We start from the raw sequence: 17,544 nt of genomic DNA, 5'->3' as shown, positions 1-17,544 counted from the left end.
GGCACACAGGAGCAGCGTGGCCCCTGACGAGCTGTACACACCACACAGCTGGCTGCTCCGCGTGGTGTTCGGTGGGTGCTTGCTGACGGGCTGGCGGGCCTCCCAGGACGTGGCTGGCACCTCAAGTGGTGCTGAGTCTCCTCCCCTTTCACCAGCTGTCGTTTGGGTCCCGTGTGACTAGGGGGCAGCCGTGTGTGCTTCGTGTCCAGTGGGTGTGCTCCGTCTTTGCCCCTGGAGCAAGGCTGGGGCTGGGGCTCCTGGACAGGAGGTTTGGGAGCTGCAGGCCTGGAGGGCATGCTCGTTCCTTCCCTCAGGGGAGAAGGTACAGGCCTCCGTGGGGCCCGGTGTAGGCCCGTCTCCCTGCGGGAAGCCTGGTGGCTTGGAGGCCAGCAGGGGTGCAGCGTGTGGAAGGGTCATGTTCCCTTGCTCCTGCATCCCCTTGGTCACGTCTTCTGTGCTGGGCCCCCCGGTGGGAGCTGGGACCCTGCCTCCGTCAATGCTGAGCTGCACCCCGGCTGGATTTCCCTTCGGGAAACAAGGCACTAGGGGCAGGGCAGGGCGGGGCGGCACACTAGGGTGTCAGGGAGAGCCGGTGCGGAAGACAGGGCAGGGAAGGGCCCGGGTGCTGTCCCATACTGATGACTTCGCCCCTGCAGCACTACTCAACCTGTACGAACGCCACCACAGCCCCAGCCTTCGGCAGCGGGCCATCCAGAAGCTGTATGAGCACATCGCAGCAGACGACCGCTTCTCCAAGTGCATCAGCATTGGCCCGGTCAGTGCTCCCACTGCCCTGTGTCTGTACCCCACCCTGTGTAGGGTAAGAAGCTGGGGCGGGAGGCCCTCTCGAGGCCAGTCTCTGGAGCTGGGAGTGGGGGTCTTCCTGGAGGTGAGGTCTCCCACCAGAGCCTGGCAGACGGGACCCCCCGTTCTGTCCCCTGTGTTCCTCCTGCACTTAGCACTCCCTTCCCTGCCCACCACCTGGTGTGCTTGGAATGCTGCTCCTTGGGCCACCTCTCAAGATCTTTCTGGACAGTTGGGAGGGATGCTTTTCCTCCGTTGACCATCTCCCCACAGAACTCACTGTCTGCCCTTGCCTTGTGGGGTTTAGAGTGCTGGGGTGCTTGGGCTCCAGCCCCGGTTCCTGCTGAGCCTGGTGACTCCGAGCTCTCACCTCTGAGCCTCTGGGCTCCCGACCTGGCTTTGCATCGTGAGGCTCTGGGCCTGGCAGAGGCCCGGCGTGGACACACTGTAGAGGCAGGTGTATCCCGGGCAGCGCAGGGTTGGGGGGCTGCCTCTCAGCTGTGGGGTGACAGCTACAGAAGACTGTTGTTTTGGGCCTCTGGCGGGCCATGATGGCAGCCTTTCTGAGTCAGTCCAGTTGGTGCCATACCACACAGCTCCACTCCCGACCCTGCTCGCTGGTGTTCTGTGGGGCTTGGAGCCGTGAGTCATTTCCCTTTCTGCAGCGTGTGATCCCGTGTGGGCTTTCGACTTAGCGCTGAGTAAAGTGCATCTGACTTGAGTGAGAAGGGCAGTGCCAACGGGATCTTAACGAGATGCCAGAGTGCGAGGTTTGGGCCTTCAGAACATTCTAAAGCAGTCCCTGCTCCACAGCTCTTGTCTCTCTGCCTCTCCCATGCTCCTCAGGCCATGCTGTTCTCTGTCAGCCATCTGAGGCATGTAGGACACGGCACACCCCACATGCCCACCAGGGGCCCCGTGTGGGGCCCCCAGCCCTCCTGGTGACTGTGCTTGCTCGCCAGCTGGCTCGGCTCACGTTGTCTCTCACAGGATGCCCTGCCTTCTCTCTGCACATGCCTCAGGCCTTTCCTGCCTCCCTTTCTGGGGTACAACTCTGGCTTGGTCTCTGGCTCTCAGGGCTTAGGGTGGAAGGCCTGGTCTGGCCCAAAGTGAGGTGGTGCTGGGGGCCCGGTGTTTGGGCTATAGTCCTCGTGCTCAGGAGCTGCTGCGGGCCTGGAGCAGGGTCCCGATAGGGCCGTGTCTCCCACAGATCTCGAAAACCATCAACATGCTTGTGCGCTGGTACGTGGATGGGCCAGCCTCCGCCGCCTTCCAGGAGCACATCTCTAGGATTCCTGACTACCTCTGGTGAGTAGTGGGAAGGGCCTGGCTGGTCACTGTCACTAGGTTCCTGTTACGTGTGACTGAGAGCCAAGGGCAGACACGCGTGGTGACCTCCCTGGGCACAGTGGCAGGTGACAGGATCCCGTATCTCAGCATCCTGCCAAGGGTGCTTTGGGGTCTGGGGTAACGCCTGGAACGAGGAATTTCAGGGTTTGTGGAAGATGGTGAGGGTTATCTTTGAGTTGAAAGATCTGCCACGTAGCGGGCACTTCTGGTGGTTTTGGAAGGTAGAACTTGGAAGCCTGTGGGCAGAAGGGGCAGGTTCCGGTGAACGTCAGGAAGGCCTCACTGACCAGGACAACTGATCAGTCACTGATTGCAGTGCAACCGTGGTGGGTGGGTGTGTCCCATGGTGTCCCATGGTGGGGAGTCCTGCATTCGAGGGGGCCCTCTTCCCTCTGGTGGTCCTGTGGGCCTGCTGCCGTAAGTGGGTTGAGCCGGGCTCTGGGTGGCCACCTGACTTCAGCTCTTTGCCCTCTACTCCCTGACCTGGGCTTTTCTCGTCCTCACAGGCTGGGCCTCGATGGCATGAAAATGCAGGTAAAGGCTACAAGGCCACGGCCACTTGCTTCCTTACCAACCATTGCTGCTCTTTGGGTTTGTTAAGATAACTGCTCCTCCCAGTGAGTTCTGGCAGCATGTGCTGAGCGGCTGCAAGTATCCGCAGTCCTGCGTCTGAGGGGACAGCCAGTGGCAGGGATGCCGACAGGCCCCAGGGTCGTTTCCCTTTCAGCAGCAGTGTGATCCTGTGCGGGCTTTTGACTTAGCGCTGAGTAAGGCACATCGGACTTGAGTGAGAAGGGCCGTGCTAACGGGATCTTACAAGATGCCAGAATGCGAGGTTTGGGTCACCAGTCGGCTCAGTGTGGAAATGTGGAGCCTCCAGCAGTGTTCTTGGATCAGATGGGCCACTGCCCTTTAGGACACGTACACATGGACCCAGCACCGTCTAGCGCAGAGTTCACCTTGGCGTCCTTGCCTTACTCCCGGCTCCCCGACTCGCACGTGCCAAGAAGAGGAGGAGGTGGTCGGATCCTTCGGTGCCCTAGCTGATTCGTTCTTACAGAAGGACTGTGCTGTGTCAGCGCCTTGCAGGCTTGACGACGGTCCCTCATGTGGTTTTGGGGCACATTTGTTGGCATCAGGGTTTGAGCCAGGTGGCTGGTCCTCAAAGCCACTTTTGTCCAGTGGTCCAGGCGCCCTTCTTCCTGGGCGGTTGGTTCCTTAGAGCACCCACCTTCTGGATCTGCCTGGTTGTTTCCTCTGTGCCCTCTGTTTCCTGCAGCTGGAGGTTAGACCCTGAGGCTTGATCCTGAACTGGTTTCTTTTGGCCAGGAGGCTTTCCTGGTGGCAGGTGTCCTTCCTGCATATTGTCCTGCAAGGCCATGGTTTCTGATGCCCCCTCAGGGCTGTCAATTGGTCTGGGCTCTGGTGTTGCCAGCCCTGTCCCTATTATCTGAGTGTCCCTATCTCTGTTTCAGTGTGATTTGGCCACTGGCATTCTCGTGGGACCAGAGTGTTGACTGTTGAACTAGGCTCCTAGGGTGGGATTTGAAGAGGGCCTTCCCAGCTCCGTTGAGGCCTCAGCCAGGCGCCACCACCTCCAGGCATACTCAGATGTGAGGGGATGTTTCTAGTCACAGGCAGTGGTCGTCCAGATCCTGGAAGTGCCCTGAGAGGGTTCTGTCCTGGCTGGTGGCCTGGTGAAGGCGGGTGGGGCTGCCCAACCCTCACCTGCCTGCAGGAACAGCCCCTCTTCTGCCCTCATGGGCTTTGAGGGGTGCACAGAGCATGGGGCCTGGGGTCAGGAGTTGGCTGGGCTCCCACCTCTTTGCAGGAGCTGTTGGGAGCCCCCAGACTTCTCCTTGGCTCCCCAGGTGCCTGTCAGATCCTGGGCGATGGTGGGTGGGTCGGGGGAGCTGCGCTGCTCTAACGGCTGGTCCTTGTGTGCAGGGCACCAACGGCTCGCAGGTGTGGGACACCTCATTTGCCATCCAGGCTCTGCTAGAGGTACGTGGCTCTGCCTCCTTGTTCTTCAGCCTCTAGTTGACCTTCCCGGGTGTCCACTGCTGCTTCCAGTGCGGACATGGCAGTTGCAGACCTCCTGACTCTTGGTTCACCTGGGATCTGAGGCCTCTGGCGATGGTCCCACTGAGGCAGCGGTCTTGCCCAGCAGCTTTGGGTGGTGGGCCGGCTGGGAGGCTTCAGGAGCAGGGAGCCTTGTAAGATCTGTTCCTGGGGAGACAGGGCAGGAAGCTTCTAGCAGGGGGAGTGGGCTCTAGGCTTTTCACAACACTCAGACTGCTTATCATGGATACCTCTCAGCACATGCTGGAGAGAAATCAGAATGTGTTTTTGTGCTGGTGGGATTGAGGGTGGTGACATTCTGGAGAGCCTTGAGAAGGGGTCTGGGCCACATGGGGGTCTGCCTTCGATGGGGCCGGGGTCCTCTGGACACGGGCCGGGCTGGGCCGGGTGTGGTGTGGACTCCTTTCTGTCTCCTTCATTTCTCCATCACATCTTCCTGACTTGTCAGCAGAAACGGAAGAGCCTGAGACTCGGGTGGGTTTGCTCCTGTTTCCCAGTGGTGGCAAGATGTCACCAGGATTGTTTGGGGACCAGTTCGGCTGTGCAGGCTTGTGCCCCCGAGCGGCTCAGCCTCTGTTGTCTCTTCCAGGCAGGGGCACAACACAGGCCTGAGTTTTCGTCTTCCCTGCAGCAGGCACATGAGTTTCTCCGGATCTCACAGGTGAGGCAAAATCTGCCTGTGCTCCCCACAGGCAGGGGTGCCGCCTCCTCACCTCCGCCTTGGCACCCCTGCCCGCCCTCTCCACCTCAGGGTGGTGCCTGGGCACGTTTCTGCAGCAGTGGATGGGGCTGTGGGCCCCGGGCCACAGCGGTGCTGCCTTGAAGGGGCCTTCGGCTCTGACGGTTGAGAGGGCCGTCGGGCAGCGGCTACGGGTCCCTGCATGTTCCGCACCAGACCTGCCGGCCCCGGTGTGACTGGGACCTCCTCTGCTTTCCACATGTGCCTCTTGGACGCTGCCCAGGTCCCAGACAGCCCCCCTGACTACCAGAAGTACTACCGCCAGATGAGCAAGGTACCACAGCCAGCCCTGTTTGCCCCCAGGCCTGGGCCCTGGTTGGCCATGCTTTGCCCTCTGAGTGGCTCTTCCCTCGGCCTCCTGGGCCTTCCTGCTCTCACAGACACACGGCGTGGGGTTCCGGCAACACATCTGAGGTTTCCCTGGCCGGGGAGATGGCTATACGAGGTGGCTGAGCCGTACAGGGCTTCCTCATGCGGCCGTGTCCGGTACTGTGCGCACGCACACGCGTGCACACGCACACGCACACACACGTGCGCTCAGAGGTGCTTTTAGACGGCAGCGTGTGCAGAGAGCAGAGACCGCGTTCTGTCGGAACACGGATCAGGGTGACGGGGGTGCTGCAGAGGGCGGAGGGCAGCTCCTCTGGGTGTGTGGAGCGTGGACACAGCGTGTGCGCCTTCTCACCGCGGGCCGGGAGGCCCGTCCGCGTGTGTGTGGCGTGGAGCCGCAGCTGCGCCTCTTTGGGGGCCGGGCCTCGGCACCGCTGAGGAAGGGTGCTCTCACCTTGGGGGGTCCTGACGACCCGGGTGCGGGCTCAGCCCTCCACGCTGGCCATGACAGGCCCCACACTTTGCAGGGTGGCTTTCCCTTCAGCACGCTGGACTGTGGCTGGATTGTTGCCGACTGCACAGCGGAGGCCTTGAAGTCCATCCTTCTCCTGCAGGAAAAGTGTCCCTTTGTCACCAAGCACGTCGCGCGAGAGCGGCTCTATGATGCTGTTGCTGTGGTGAGGCTCCGGGCAGGGGGCTCTGGTCACGGGGCACTGTGCACGCCGGAGGCCCGGACTGCCCCACCACACACCCTCAGGTCCGCTTAGCGCCGCATGTGAGCTGCGCTTTCCCCGGGGTCAGACTGCAAGCCCAGAGGGGCGCATCCTCTGGTGGTATCTGTGTTTGGGGAAACCATGAGTCCTGTTGGAGGCTCGTGGATCTGGCTCCTCGCCAGGGAGGGCTGGCATTCTCCACTGGGTATCTGAAGAGAAAACGAGAACTTCTGTTTGTGTTTGTACAGAATCCTTTCAGGACACCCAGTTTCTGTGCATGTTTTACAACGGAGGTCATATAGCTTGGCGGTATACATGTGACTTATAAATGGATAAGCAAGTGCATGCCAGGGTCCCAGATGGTCACTCGTGGAGCACCTGCTTGATAAAGTTGTTGCCCACTGCTCTAGGCACTGAGGGTCTCGGTTTAATGTGAGAACTGGCTCCCCGTTCCCTATCCCTGCCCCATGGGTCTTAGCCTTGGGTGTTTCTAGAAAGGTCCACTGCAGCTTGTGGGCTTCCCCCTCATGCTCAAGTGCATGGGTGAACTCTCAGGATGTCCTCTCTCTGGTTTTAGTTGCTGAACATGAGAAATTCTGATGGAGGGTTTGCCACCTATGAGACTAAGCGTGGGGGGCACTTGCTGGAGCTGCTGAACCCCTCGGAGGTCTTTGGTGAGTGGTTGGCCAGCCAGGTGGTACACAGACCCGGGGACCCTGCCTGCTGTGAGATGGATTCGCCAACCAGAGCCCTGAGTTGTTTCCCCAGGCTGGGAGCAGCGCCAGCTAAGGTTCTGCAAATGACTGTGGACCCTTTAAGGAGCACCCCTAAGCCCTGGAGTAGGCTGTGCTTCTCACCTCGGAAGGTGGCCATAGTGCCTGTGGGTGTGGATGGAGAAGCTGTGGTTTTGTTTCTGAGGTTGGTGGAGGAGTCAGTGGGATTCACACCTGGCTTTCTGGCTCGAGCCCGGGCTGGCTCTTGCTGTGTGCTCTATCCTCTGTGGAGACCATCCTGTGTCCTGGGTGCTCTTCACAGAGCCCAGGCACATTGCAGGGAGGTGTCGGTGGGGACGCACTGGCCCTGTGTCCTCCCTGCTGTGTCCGACGGTTCTAGTCTGCCAGGGCGGCCTCTTTCCCTGAGTGCTGCCCTCACATGCCCCTGGACCCCTGCTTTCCGGTCTCTGTCTCACTTCTGTAACTGTTAAATGTGGTCTAGTTGGGCTGGGGTGTGGCTCTGCCCTGTACCTCTCTCCTTCACTCTCCCACTGGCCCAAATGTCCTACAGCCAGATATGGGTCTCCAGGTCGCTGTGTAATGCCAGCCACCCTCCCACCTGGTGGCCATGTCTCCTGGACCAGTCACTGGGAACCCTTTCCTTGTTTCCTCTGGAGGATGATCAGGTTCTTGCTGTCCCGTGTAGGCTCTGCATGTTATGGCGCTCTCATTCTTCGTGGTTTGGCGTGAGTTGCCAAATTGGGTGACAAGATGAAACTCATGTATGTGTTGATCCTTCCTTCCCTCTCTCAGGGGACATCATGATTGACTACACATATGTGGAGTGCACCTCGGCCGTGATGCAGGCACTGAAGCTTTTCCATGAGCGTTTCCCAGACCACAGGGCCGGGGAGATCAGGTAAGGGTGGCCTTGGCACAGGGTTGTTTGGTCACTGAGCCATGAGTGCTACCTGTTCAGGAGCCAGGAGCTGGGACGCTGCCACAGTGGACACGGAGAGCACGTGGTTGCTGGGGTGGGTGGCTCACTGCAGGGAGGGGACTCTGGAATAAAACTCATTTAATGACGGAAGGGATTTCCAGTGTTGCTGAATCCAGTTGTATGCCTCGAAGTACAGTAGACCCTTGAACAACTCACGGGTTAGGGATGCCAAACCCCCACACAGTTGAAAGTCTGCATATAACTTTGGATTCCCTGAAATCCTAACTATTAATAGCCTACTGTTGACTGGAAGTCTTTCCAATAACATAGGCAGTTGATGAACACATATTTGTATGTTGTATTTTTTATATATTGTATTCTTACAGTAACGTAAGCTGGAGAAAAGGAAACATTAAAGAAAATGATAAGGAAGAGAAAGTACACTTACAGTACTATACCATATTTATCGGGAAAAATACGCTTATCAGTGGACCTTCGAAGTTCAAGTCCATGTTGTTCCTAGGTCAATTCTTTTTTTTTTTTTTAAAGATTTTATTTATTTATTCATGAGAGAGAGAGAGAGAGGCAGAGGGAGAAGCAGGCTCCCAAAGAGCAGGGAGCCCGATGCGGGACTTGATCCCAGGACGCCTGGATCATGACCTGAGCCGAAGGCAGCGGCTTAACGGACTGAGCCACCCAGGCGCCCCTTTATTATTATTTTTTTAAAGATTTTATTTATTTGAGAGAGAGAGAGAGACAGTGAGAGCAGGAACACAAGCAGGGGGAGTGGGAGAGGGAGAAGCAGGCTCCCGAGCAGGGAACCCCGATGCGGGGCTCGATCCCAGGACCCTGGGATCATGACCTGAGCCGAAGGCAGATGCTTAACGACTGAGCCACCCAGGTGCCCCTTTATTATTATTTTTTTTAAAGATTTTATTTATTTGAGAGAGAGAGAGACAGCGAGAGCAGGAACACAAGCAGGGGGAGTGGGAGAGGGAGAAGCAGGCTCCCAAAGAGCAGGGAGCCCGATGTGGGACTCGATTCCAGGACCCTGGGATCGTGACCTGAGCCGAAGGCAGCTGCTTAACCATCTGAGCCACCCAGGTGCCCCTCCTAGGTCAATTCTACATCAAATATGTGTACTAAGGGCTCAGAGTATCACAGCAGTAACACAAAAATCAGTTATTTTTCACATCTTAATATTGGTAAAAAAGATCTATATTCCCAACTGCACCTGTGTCCACATAAACGGTGGTTTTTAAATAAGCCTGTCCTGTTGACGTCTGGCACGCGTAGAGAGAGATGCACAGATCTTATGTGTGGTGCCTGATGAATTATCATGAAGTGGACACACCCGTGTGACCCCAGCGGGCACATAGATGTTACCAGAAGCTCCCCTTCTGGTTCTCCTCAGGTGGCTGTGATCCTACACTTGGGGGATCCCACGGCGGTACTCGTGGGTCTGGCTTTCTCCATTCACTTGGTGCTCATGAGGCCCAGCCAGGTGGTCGCGGAGCAGCAAGCCCACCCTCCTTTGCTGTCAGCATGTCTGAGGAGTGCAGATGGCATACTTTATTTATCCATCGGTTTGTCTTGGATCCTCAGGGGTCTTTCAGTTGGTCCCTCTGAATCATCCTGCTGTGAACACACTGTGCTTTTGGGGCCCAGGGTACCCATTTCTTGAGGACCTGTGCTTAGGAGTGGACTCACTGTGTTACGGGGTACCCTCATGCACCCCTGTGGGTTCCCCTTCACCCCAGTGTGATCTCGTTCCACGCTTCACGGCAAAGCTGGTATAAACTCAGCTTGGTCATAGTGTGCTTTTCCTTTTTAGATATTGCTGGATTCAGTTTGAAAAGTACTTTTTAAGGGATTTTTACAACTGTGGTTATGGAGTAGTTTCCCTTACAGTGTCCTTTTCAGGCTCAGGCTCTCCTGTGAAAGTGATGCAGGACTCGTAGGAGGAGCTGGGAAGTATATTTTCTTTTTAGATTCTCTGGAAGAGTTTGTGAGAATTCGTGCTATTTCTGCCTCAAGTGTTTGGAGGCTCCATTTGGGCCTGGAGTTTCCTTTGAGGGAAGGTGTTAAATTTTTAATTACAGGTTCAGTTTTACTTGTTCTAGGACTGTATAGATTTCCTTTTCTTCGTGTTTGTATCAGTTTTGGGATTGTCCCATATCAGCTCCATTTTATGTGGATCTGCACAGAGCTGCCTGCAGTGTCCTGAACAGCAGCTCCATCCCCACTGAGTCCTCATTTCCTTCCCGACGTTGGCGCCTGGATCTCTTGTCAGTCTTCCTTTCCTTTCCTTTCTTAAGATTATTTATTTATTTATTTATTAGAGAGCATGCACATGAGCAGGGGGGAGTGGGAGAGGGAGAAGCAGACTCCCTGATGAGCTGGGAACCTGATGCGGGGCTCGATCCCAGGACTCTGGGATCATGACCTGAGCCGAAGGCAGACGCCCAACAACTGAGCCACCCAGGCGCCCCAGGAGCTTGTTGGTCTTACCAGGCTTTTCAAAGAAACCATTTTCAGTCTTTGATTCTATCATGGTATACGTTTGTTTATTTTTTTGATGTGTTTGTTTTTGGTTTTATCAATTTTTGCTCTATTATATCGACTTTATTTATTTTTCTAATTAGACACTTAAATGATTTTCAGGCTTTCTTTTTAAATGTGCTTAGTTTACGTCTACGTTAAGTCTCGGTGTATCATTCAGTTAAAATTACTTTGTTTCTGTCGTGAGTTCTTCTCTGGCCAGGAGTTACTTAGGGAGTATGTGGCTTTACTTCCAAACAATCGGAGGGTTTTCTGGTTGTGTTTTGCTGGTTTCCTTCTGTTCGGGCAGGCGGTGCAGCCACTTGGGGGCCCTGTGTTTTGTCGCGCTTCGCTCACGAGGGCCGGGGGTCCGTGGGCCCTGTGCTGAGCCGCACCATAAGCCGTGGTCCCTTCCTCTGGGCACAGCTTGTCCGCGGTGACTGTCATGCAGTTGACCTTTTCCCTTAATAGATCATCATTTTAGGAAGTTTATAACAAAGTGTGCTTCTTGGAGGAGACTTGGAGAATGCAGAAGCGAGTCGCTCTTGTCCGCAGGGAGGAACCTGTTAGGACTGCTTGATCCCACATTGCCGTGGGTCCTATGGAGCTGGCTCAGTCTGTGCTGCTGAGGTGTCTGAGGGCAGGGGACGCTGTCCCCTGTCAGGTCGCATTCTCCTGCAGGAGTCACAGTGGTTGCAGGTATTTTGTTGTTTTAGTGGCCTCTTGGTTATTTCTAAATTTTCATTTCCAGCTTTTCCCTATTTTAACCTTAATGAGTGTTGTTTTATTAGATCTTTATCTGGGACGATTATTTTTCCCTGGAGCCACAGTGATTTTGGGGACAGCCTGTGTGGGGAGACCCACTGCCCTTGCCCTTTCCAGGTGGTGTGGTCCTGGTCCCAGTCACGTCACCCATTGGCCCGGGCCGCCCTGCCCAAGGTGGGGAGCAACAGTGTGGGAAGCACAGGGTGAGTGTTAGTACCATGGAAAGCTCTAGACAGTTTGAACAGAAGCGTTTAATCTTTAAATAGATGTATTAATTTGTGATACTAAATTGTTAAATTTATCTGGGAATTTTAGAGATAAAGTTTAAGGTAGCTAGGTACTCTGCTTGACTTGAAATTCTTCTTCATTTCAAACTTACAGGGAAGCTCTAAAAATATTATAAATAGTAAAAAGCATTCCTCGGGGCGCCTGGGGGGCTCAGATGGTCAAGCGTCTCCCTTCGGCTCAGGTCACGATCTCGGGGTCCTGGGATCCAGCCCCACATCGGGCTTCCTGCTCAGTGGGGAGCCTGCTTCTCCCTCTCCCTCTGCCCTCTGCTGGTGCGTTCTCTCTCTCGCTCTCAAATGAGTAAATAAAACTTGATGTCCTGTCAACTTGGCTGCAGTCTGTTGTTTGGAAACAAGTCCCAAGGGGGGGGGCTGTCACGGGGGCGGGTATCTGCAGGTGAGGCTCTTGGGGATCACCTCGGGGGCTGCCTTTGTACCTTCACTCCAGCCTTTTCAGAGAACCAGTTAGACTTAGGGTGGATCTCTCATCTTCTGTCTGATTTTTTATTTCTTTTTAAAATTTTTAAAATTTCTTTCTGTGTATTTCCTCAAGCTTGTGTCGCTGACGTGATTGTGGTGAAACAGATTCTGTCTGTAGCTGCTTCTATTGTGGGCATGTCGCTGACTTCCACTTTCCTCCTGCACTGCTTTCTTCTCACCACGACTTTGCTTCTCCCTCCCGTGTCCTCTCATCCCTTTCTCTCTGACCTTTGTGTTTCTTCTCTCGACTGTTGGCTTCTTTTTACCTATTTTTATGGGAAACCATGCTCGTTCGTCTGAGGCGGTAGGATGGGAGGAATCGGGGTAGGTGGATTGCCGTTTCCCCGCAGAGTTTGTTAGCATCCTCCTGTGTTCCAGGGAGACGCTCAAGCAGGGCCTGGAGTTCTGTCGGCAGAAGCAGCGGGCTGATGGCTCCTGGGAAGGGTAAGTGAGCTCCTGGTGTGCGGACGTGCCTGGGGTTGCGAGGGCTCTGCTCTCAGTGTGCTTCTGGGATGCTCACTTATGTCCTTGTGCTACACCAGAAGTCTCTGGGAGTGAGGCTGCCAGCAACAGAGTTCTGGTGGACCTTGTTCGGGTCTGAGCGCCTGGCCTCATCCCGGTGGTGCTTGCTCAGTTGTTGCTGAAGCAGTTTGGCCAAGTGTGTGGGTGGGAAGGGCTCCGTGGGCTGGGGCCTGGTCCGTGTCTGTGATTACTCCCTCCTCTGGGTGTGGATCAGGGCTTACATCCTGTGAGGGCCAGGCCGGGCAGGTCTGTTTTGCTTAGCCTTAAAGCTTGAGGCACAAGTTGGTGGCTTGCCCAAGGCCATGTGGATGGTTTTCTTGAAAATAACGTCAGCTTCCCCGACCCCACGATGGAACCAGTTCTCACAAGTCTGGCAGAATTCCTGTTGTTTTCAACACCCTTCTGAAGAGACTGAAAGGCTGAGGCTCTCCTTTGTCTTCCTCCAGCTCCTGGGGGGTTTGCTTCACCTACGGCACCTGGTTTGGGCTAGAAGCTTTCGCCTGCATGGGGCAGACTTACCGCAGTGGGTGAGTGAGGGCACCTGCCCCTGGTGGGGTGGGGCTCTTCTCAGCAGGACGCTCTGCTGGGGGTGGGGTGTCTTTTCCTTTGATGTTGGATTTGGGGCGTATTTTGTGTTTTTCTAATCAGTGAGATTCCTGGCTCATGAGCCGACAGTGGCCTAGTAAAGACACTGAGCTGAGACCTTGCCTCACTGCTCTGGGAAGCTTCCGGCTAGTAGCTTGTATGTGGAGGAACCCTCTGGGCTCACCTGGCCACCACCCCCAGTGGGACCCCCTCTGGGCTGGGTTGAGAGAAGGGAGGTGGCCTCAGGTCTGAGCTGTCCCCAGCCACCTCACCCAGCTCTGCTTTGTGCTGGGAGTTTCGGGTGGGGGGTGGTCACGCCAGCGCAGTATCTGCAGCCACAGAGCTTTTCGCTGTATCTGGGAGGAAGGTGTCCCTGTGCCCTTCACATCACATGGTGGGTGGGCCTGGAGTGCACTGTACTCCTCCCCATACCCCCAGGGAGGCCTGGCCAGTGGGTGATCTGTCCTGGGGCCCCCCTGGAGTGGAAGTGTCTCTCATCTTACTGGTCTCTGCAGGGCTGTGTGTGCAGCGGTCTCCCAGGCCTGCGACTTCCTGCTCTCCAGGCAGATGGTGGATGGAGGCTGGGGGGAGGAGTTCGAGTCCTGTGAGCAGCGGCGTTATGTGCAGAGTGCCACGTCCCAGGTCCACAACACGTGCTGGGCCCTGATGGGGCTGATGGCTGTCAGGTGGGGGCTGTGGGACCCATCCCCGGGTAGTGGGGTCGAGGAGAGGAAGGACACTGAGCCTCGAGCAGGCAGTTCGGGCGGGGTGTGGGCAGCTGAGCTCTGAGCAGGGATGGGAGGAGGTGAAGTGTGCAGGGCAAGGGCATAGGTCTTTCCAAACGCGGGCTTCCTGCGCAGAGGCTCGCCTTTGAGAAGAAGACCACCCGAAGTGTTAGCAAGGGAGAGGGGGCCCGTATCCACAGGGTGCGGTGAGGCAGGTCCCTGCAGCCGCTCTCTTTGGGCCCTCCTGCCTCCACACGTGTGTCGGGCACACGCAGACGCGCACGGTATCCCGGTCTGTGCTGCCCTGTTGGCTTCGGGGTTGTTTGGGGAATCTTCCTAAAATCCCCCAAAGTTAGGCTACATCAGTGTGAACAGGAACAGCCGAGTGTGTGGGGGACCCCTAGGGCAGTGTGCCACCCACCGCTCCTGACCCCACAGTCCTTGTGGTGTGTCAGCCCTTGGCACGATGAGTGAGGATTAGCACACGTGACTTCTGTGGCCCTTAGAGGATCCTGAAGGCCAGTGGGCCTGGGTAGTGGGCACGAGGATTCCCCTCCTCCTGTCCTGGCGTGAGCAGAAGAGCAGCGACTGGTGGCCGGGGCCACTGGGGCCGGTCTGGAGCAGGCAGAGCCCTCACCCAGCCATGTTTGGGGGGCTGCCCACCCGGCCTGCTCACCTCCCCACATGCTGTGTTCTGCGTTTCTCAGGAATCTGGGTGTCTGGGATTTGGGGTAGAAAATGTGCAGTAGTGGCCTGTCATGCCAGCTCTCCTAGTGGGCGTGTCAGGCGGGGCAGGTCCGGTCATCACACTGGATTTCACATCTGTGCACGCCTGGCTGCGTGAGGGTGAGGATGCAGCTTGGGCTTGCCCAGAGGCGCTCTCCTCCAGAGAGTGGCGGCAGATGTGTTCAGTGCCTCCTCTTTCCCCAGGCATCCCTGCGTAGAGGCCCTGGAGAGAGGAGTCAGGTGTCTGCTTCGGAAACAGCTCTCCAATGGCGACTGGCCCCAGGTATGCCAAGGAGGTCTGAGGAGCAAGGCTCCAGCCAACACTGACCTCGATTTGCATGATCGTTTTCACACACCTGTGGCATGCTGGTGAGCTTTGGGGATTTGAGATTCATAAACACCACAGTGAGAGCGTGTGTTGGAAGCAGGTCTATATTTGCAGATGAAGCCCTGGCTCAGAGGCAGGGCTGGTGCTGGGTGTGGGGGTGGGGGTTCTGGGCACCCTCAGGCTCTGCCTGATGGCTCTGACTCAGCAGGGAGTGCAGAAGCAGCCTTCACCTGTCCTGCAGGCATCACAAGGTCACATAAGGCTGACCCCCTCCCTTGGAGGAGCTGGTGACTCAGGCTGGAGGCTTTGCTGCAGGGCAGGGGTCCAGAGCTAGGGTGGCAGCAGCAGGACTGTCCAGGAGCTGCCCAACTGTCTGGCCGGGGTTTCCATTCAGGGAGCCCCTTAGCCACATGGTGGAGCCTTTGAGCCTTTGTGTTTATTTCCCTGTGTTCTTTCAGGAAAACATTGCTGGAGTCTTCAACAAGTCCTGTGCCATCAACTATACGAGCTACAGGAACGTCTTCCCCATCTGGGCCCTTGGCCGCTTCTCCCGCCTATACCCAGAGAGTGCTCTCGCCGGCCACCCTTGAGGGCGCCTGGCAGGTGGGTGGGTGGTGGGCGCAGGTGTCAGGCAAGTTCCCGTTGGAGCAGCTCGGGTGAGCTGCAGGAGCCCTGCCCAGGGGCCCAGTGCCCGTCACCACCCACTTCTGCAGGGCGGGGGCCAGGCCTGGGGCAGGGCTGGGGCTGGTAACTTTAGATAGTTGATTTTCAGGATAGGTTTAGTTCTTAGAAGAGCTTGCGGCGCTCAGGTGAGGAAAGGAACAAGCTGAGCCGTGACCCTGGAGGAGGCGTGGCATGTTCTGCAATACTGGGCATGGTGCACGTCCTCGTTGTGGGGCTGGGGGCGCTTTCTTGACCAGTACCTGAGTTCTTGGGAGAGGGGGACCGTGCCTTGTCTGTCTCCTGCCAGGTGCTTCCCAGGAGCCAGCTCGGCTGGGCTTGTCCCTGTGTCTTCTGTCTGTGGGGCTGAGGGATGTGACAGCTTTTCCGAACAGCCCAGAGGGAGGCTGGTCCTCCCTGTTCACCCAGGCACCCAGGGCTCAGGAAGGAACGGGGACCAGACTTGCCAAGTGTCTGTGCCTGCTCAAAGGGGAGCCAGACGTGGCCGCCAGCCCTGCCCTACACCTCAGGCCCACCCATGCTGCCTCACGGTGCTGCCCGTTGTGGGAGCCAGCGTCCTTCTGTCCTGAGTTGATAGCCTCTAGTGTCTGGTGCTGACAGAGCGCAGGCGGGAGGCTAAGCACGGTGAGGGACGAGGGCTCATGAGTGGTTTGGTGGTTAGCACTGTGGGGCACTGCCGTGTGGGGAGGGCAGCAGAGCAGTCCGTGCAGCTGGCTGGGTGGCCTGACATCCTGGTATGTGCTCTGAGCCCAAGTGAGGGCCAGATTTCCAAGGCAGTGCCTCTTCAGTGCTAAACTTCTGAATTCCCTTCTGGCTCTAAATCTGTTTGGTTTGATGTGCGTGGATTTGGGGCTCAGGCTGAAAAAACCTGGGTTCTGGATTTGCCTTTGACCTTTGAGAACAAGTGGCTCACATGCTCAGGGCTTCCCCAGGAGTGTGGCTGTGAGAAGTCACCAGGAGCTTTGATGAGAATAAAAGCCAGGCCTGGTGTTGCCCCTAGGCCCTGGCCTGCTTGCCCACCCCAGTGCCCCGCCCACCTGCTGTTCCTCTGTACCACCTCCTGGACTGGCAGCAGCCCCTGGCTGTGCTTCCTTGGCTGACCATCCTCCGTCAGACAGCCAGATGTCTGAGTGCCCCCTGCTGCTGCCATTCTCTGCCCAGATCCCTGGAGGACCCTCACCGAGACTTTGCACCATGTGGCCTTGACCCTGCAGCTCTCGTGGCCTTGAGTGCTGTCCCTGACTCTGCCTGGGGCTCACCTGCTTTGGGCCTTGGTCTAGCCGTTCCTCCACTGACCTCCTCTTGCCCCGAGGTGGTGCTTCTGCTCTGAGCCCTGCAGGCCTGGGCTGAGTGTGCACACAGACGGCCTGCCGGCACCACTGGCTGCCGTGCTGTGTGGCACGTAGTGGGTATTCAGTGGACGTCTGTTGAGTGTCAGCACTTCTTCCCAGACAGTTTAAGTGAGTGTTTATTTTGGCTGAAGGAACTGTTCAGATCTCTTTGAAATCTACTGGGTTTGCTCTTGCACTTCTTTTCTTGGCCCATGTTTTCCACTCACTGGGGCAGCAGGAACCCAGGTGGTGATATACCACAGTCTGCTCCTCGAAGTGGCCACTGCCCCTGGGAAACTCCCAGCCATGGCCGGATCACTAGACAGAACATAAGAAATGAAAATCTGCTTTTCTACTGAAAATGTTGTCACTTCTGTGGCCAGCTACCTTAATAAACAGACATGTTTCCCTTAGGCTGAAGCACATCACACTTGTGTTTGATCTCATGTTGGGAATAGTCACAGATCTGGAGTTTTCTGAGACTGTCACTTGGGCACCATGTTGGACAGTGGGCCACCACCTCATCAGTTCAGGGGATAAGAGTAACTGCTTCAAGATGAGCAGGTGTGTCTCCAGTTATTTGAGGGGAAATTATGTGCCTCAGCCTGATTAAAAATCAAGTTCTCATTAAGGAGTCGATCCCATTTACAATTGCACCCAAAACCATAAGATACCTAGGAATAAATCTAACCAAAGAGGCAAAGAATCTATACTCAGAAAATTAAAGAATACTCATGAAAGAAATTGAAGAAGACACAAAGAGATGGAAAAATGTTCCATGCTCATGGATTGGAAGAACAAATATTGTGAAGATGTCAGTGCTTCCTAGAGCAATCTACACATTCAATGCAATCCCCATCAAAATACCATCCACTTTTTTCAAAGAAATGGAACAAATAATC

At 56.2% G+C, this 17,544-nt stretch overlaps 1 protein-coding gene across 1 annotated transcript in view; it reads left to right on the top strand.

Moving 5' to 3' along the window:
- Nucleotides 1–16,226, top strand: part of LSS (lanosterol synthase) — a 24,067-nt gene extending 7,841 nt beyond the window's left edge. The window contains exons 8-22 of the mRNA XM_081820924.1: nt 7–71; nt 657–775; nt 2,015–2,112; nt 2,661–2,688; nt 4,102–4,158; nt 4,826–4,897; nt 5,199–5,249; nt 5,833–5,982; nt 6,596–6,692; nt 7,545–7,650; nt 12,123–12,188; nt 12,713–12,793; nt 13,367–13,537; nt 14,507–14,585; nt 15,089–16,226. Of these exons, the coding sequence (XP_081677050.1) occupies nt 7–71; nt 657–775; nt 2,015–2,112; nt 2,661–2,688; nt 4,102–4,158; nt 4,826–4,897; nt 5,199–5,249; nt 5,833–5,982; nt 6,596–6,692; nt 7,545–7,650; nt 12,123–12,188; nt 12,713–12,793; nt 13,367–13,537; nt 14,507–14,585; nt 15,089–15,220 (1,372 nt within the window). The 3' untranslated portion in view covers nt 15,221–16,226. The remainder of the gene's footprint in view (nt 1–6; nt 72–656; nt 776–2,014; nt 2,113–2,660; nt 2,689–4,101; nt 4,159–4,825; nt 4,898–5,198; nt 5,250–5,832; nt 5,983–6,595; nt 6,693–7,544; nt 7,651–12,122; nt 12,189–12,712; nt 12,794–13,366; nt 13,538–14,506; nt 14,586–15,088) is intronic.
- Nucleotides 16,227–17,544: the final 1,318 nt, after the last annotated feature.

Source organism: Leptonychotes weddellii, chromosome 1, assembly GCF_054177405.1.
Source record: "Leptonychotes weddellii isolate Sample4059 chromosome 1, ASM5417740v2, whole genome shotgun sequence".
NCBI classification, from domain to species: domain Eukaryota; kingdom Metazoa; phylum Chordata; class Mammalia; order Carnivora; family Phocidae; genus Leptonychotes; species Leptonychotes weddellii.
Note: the sequence above shows the minus strand (reverse complement) of the source record. Positions and strands in the feature narration are given on the sequence as shown.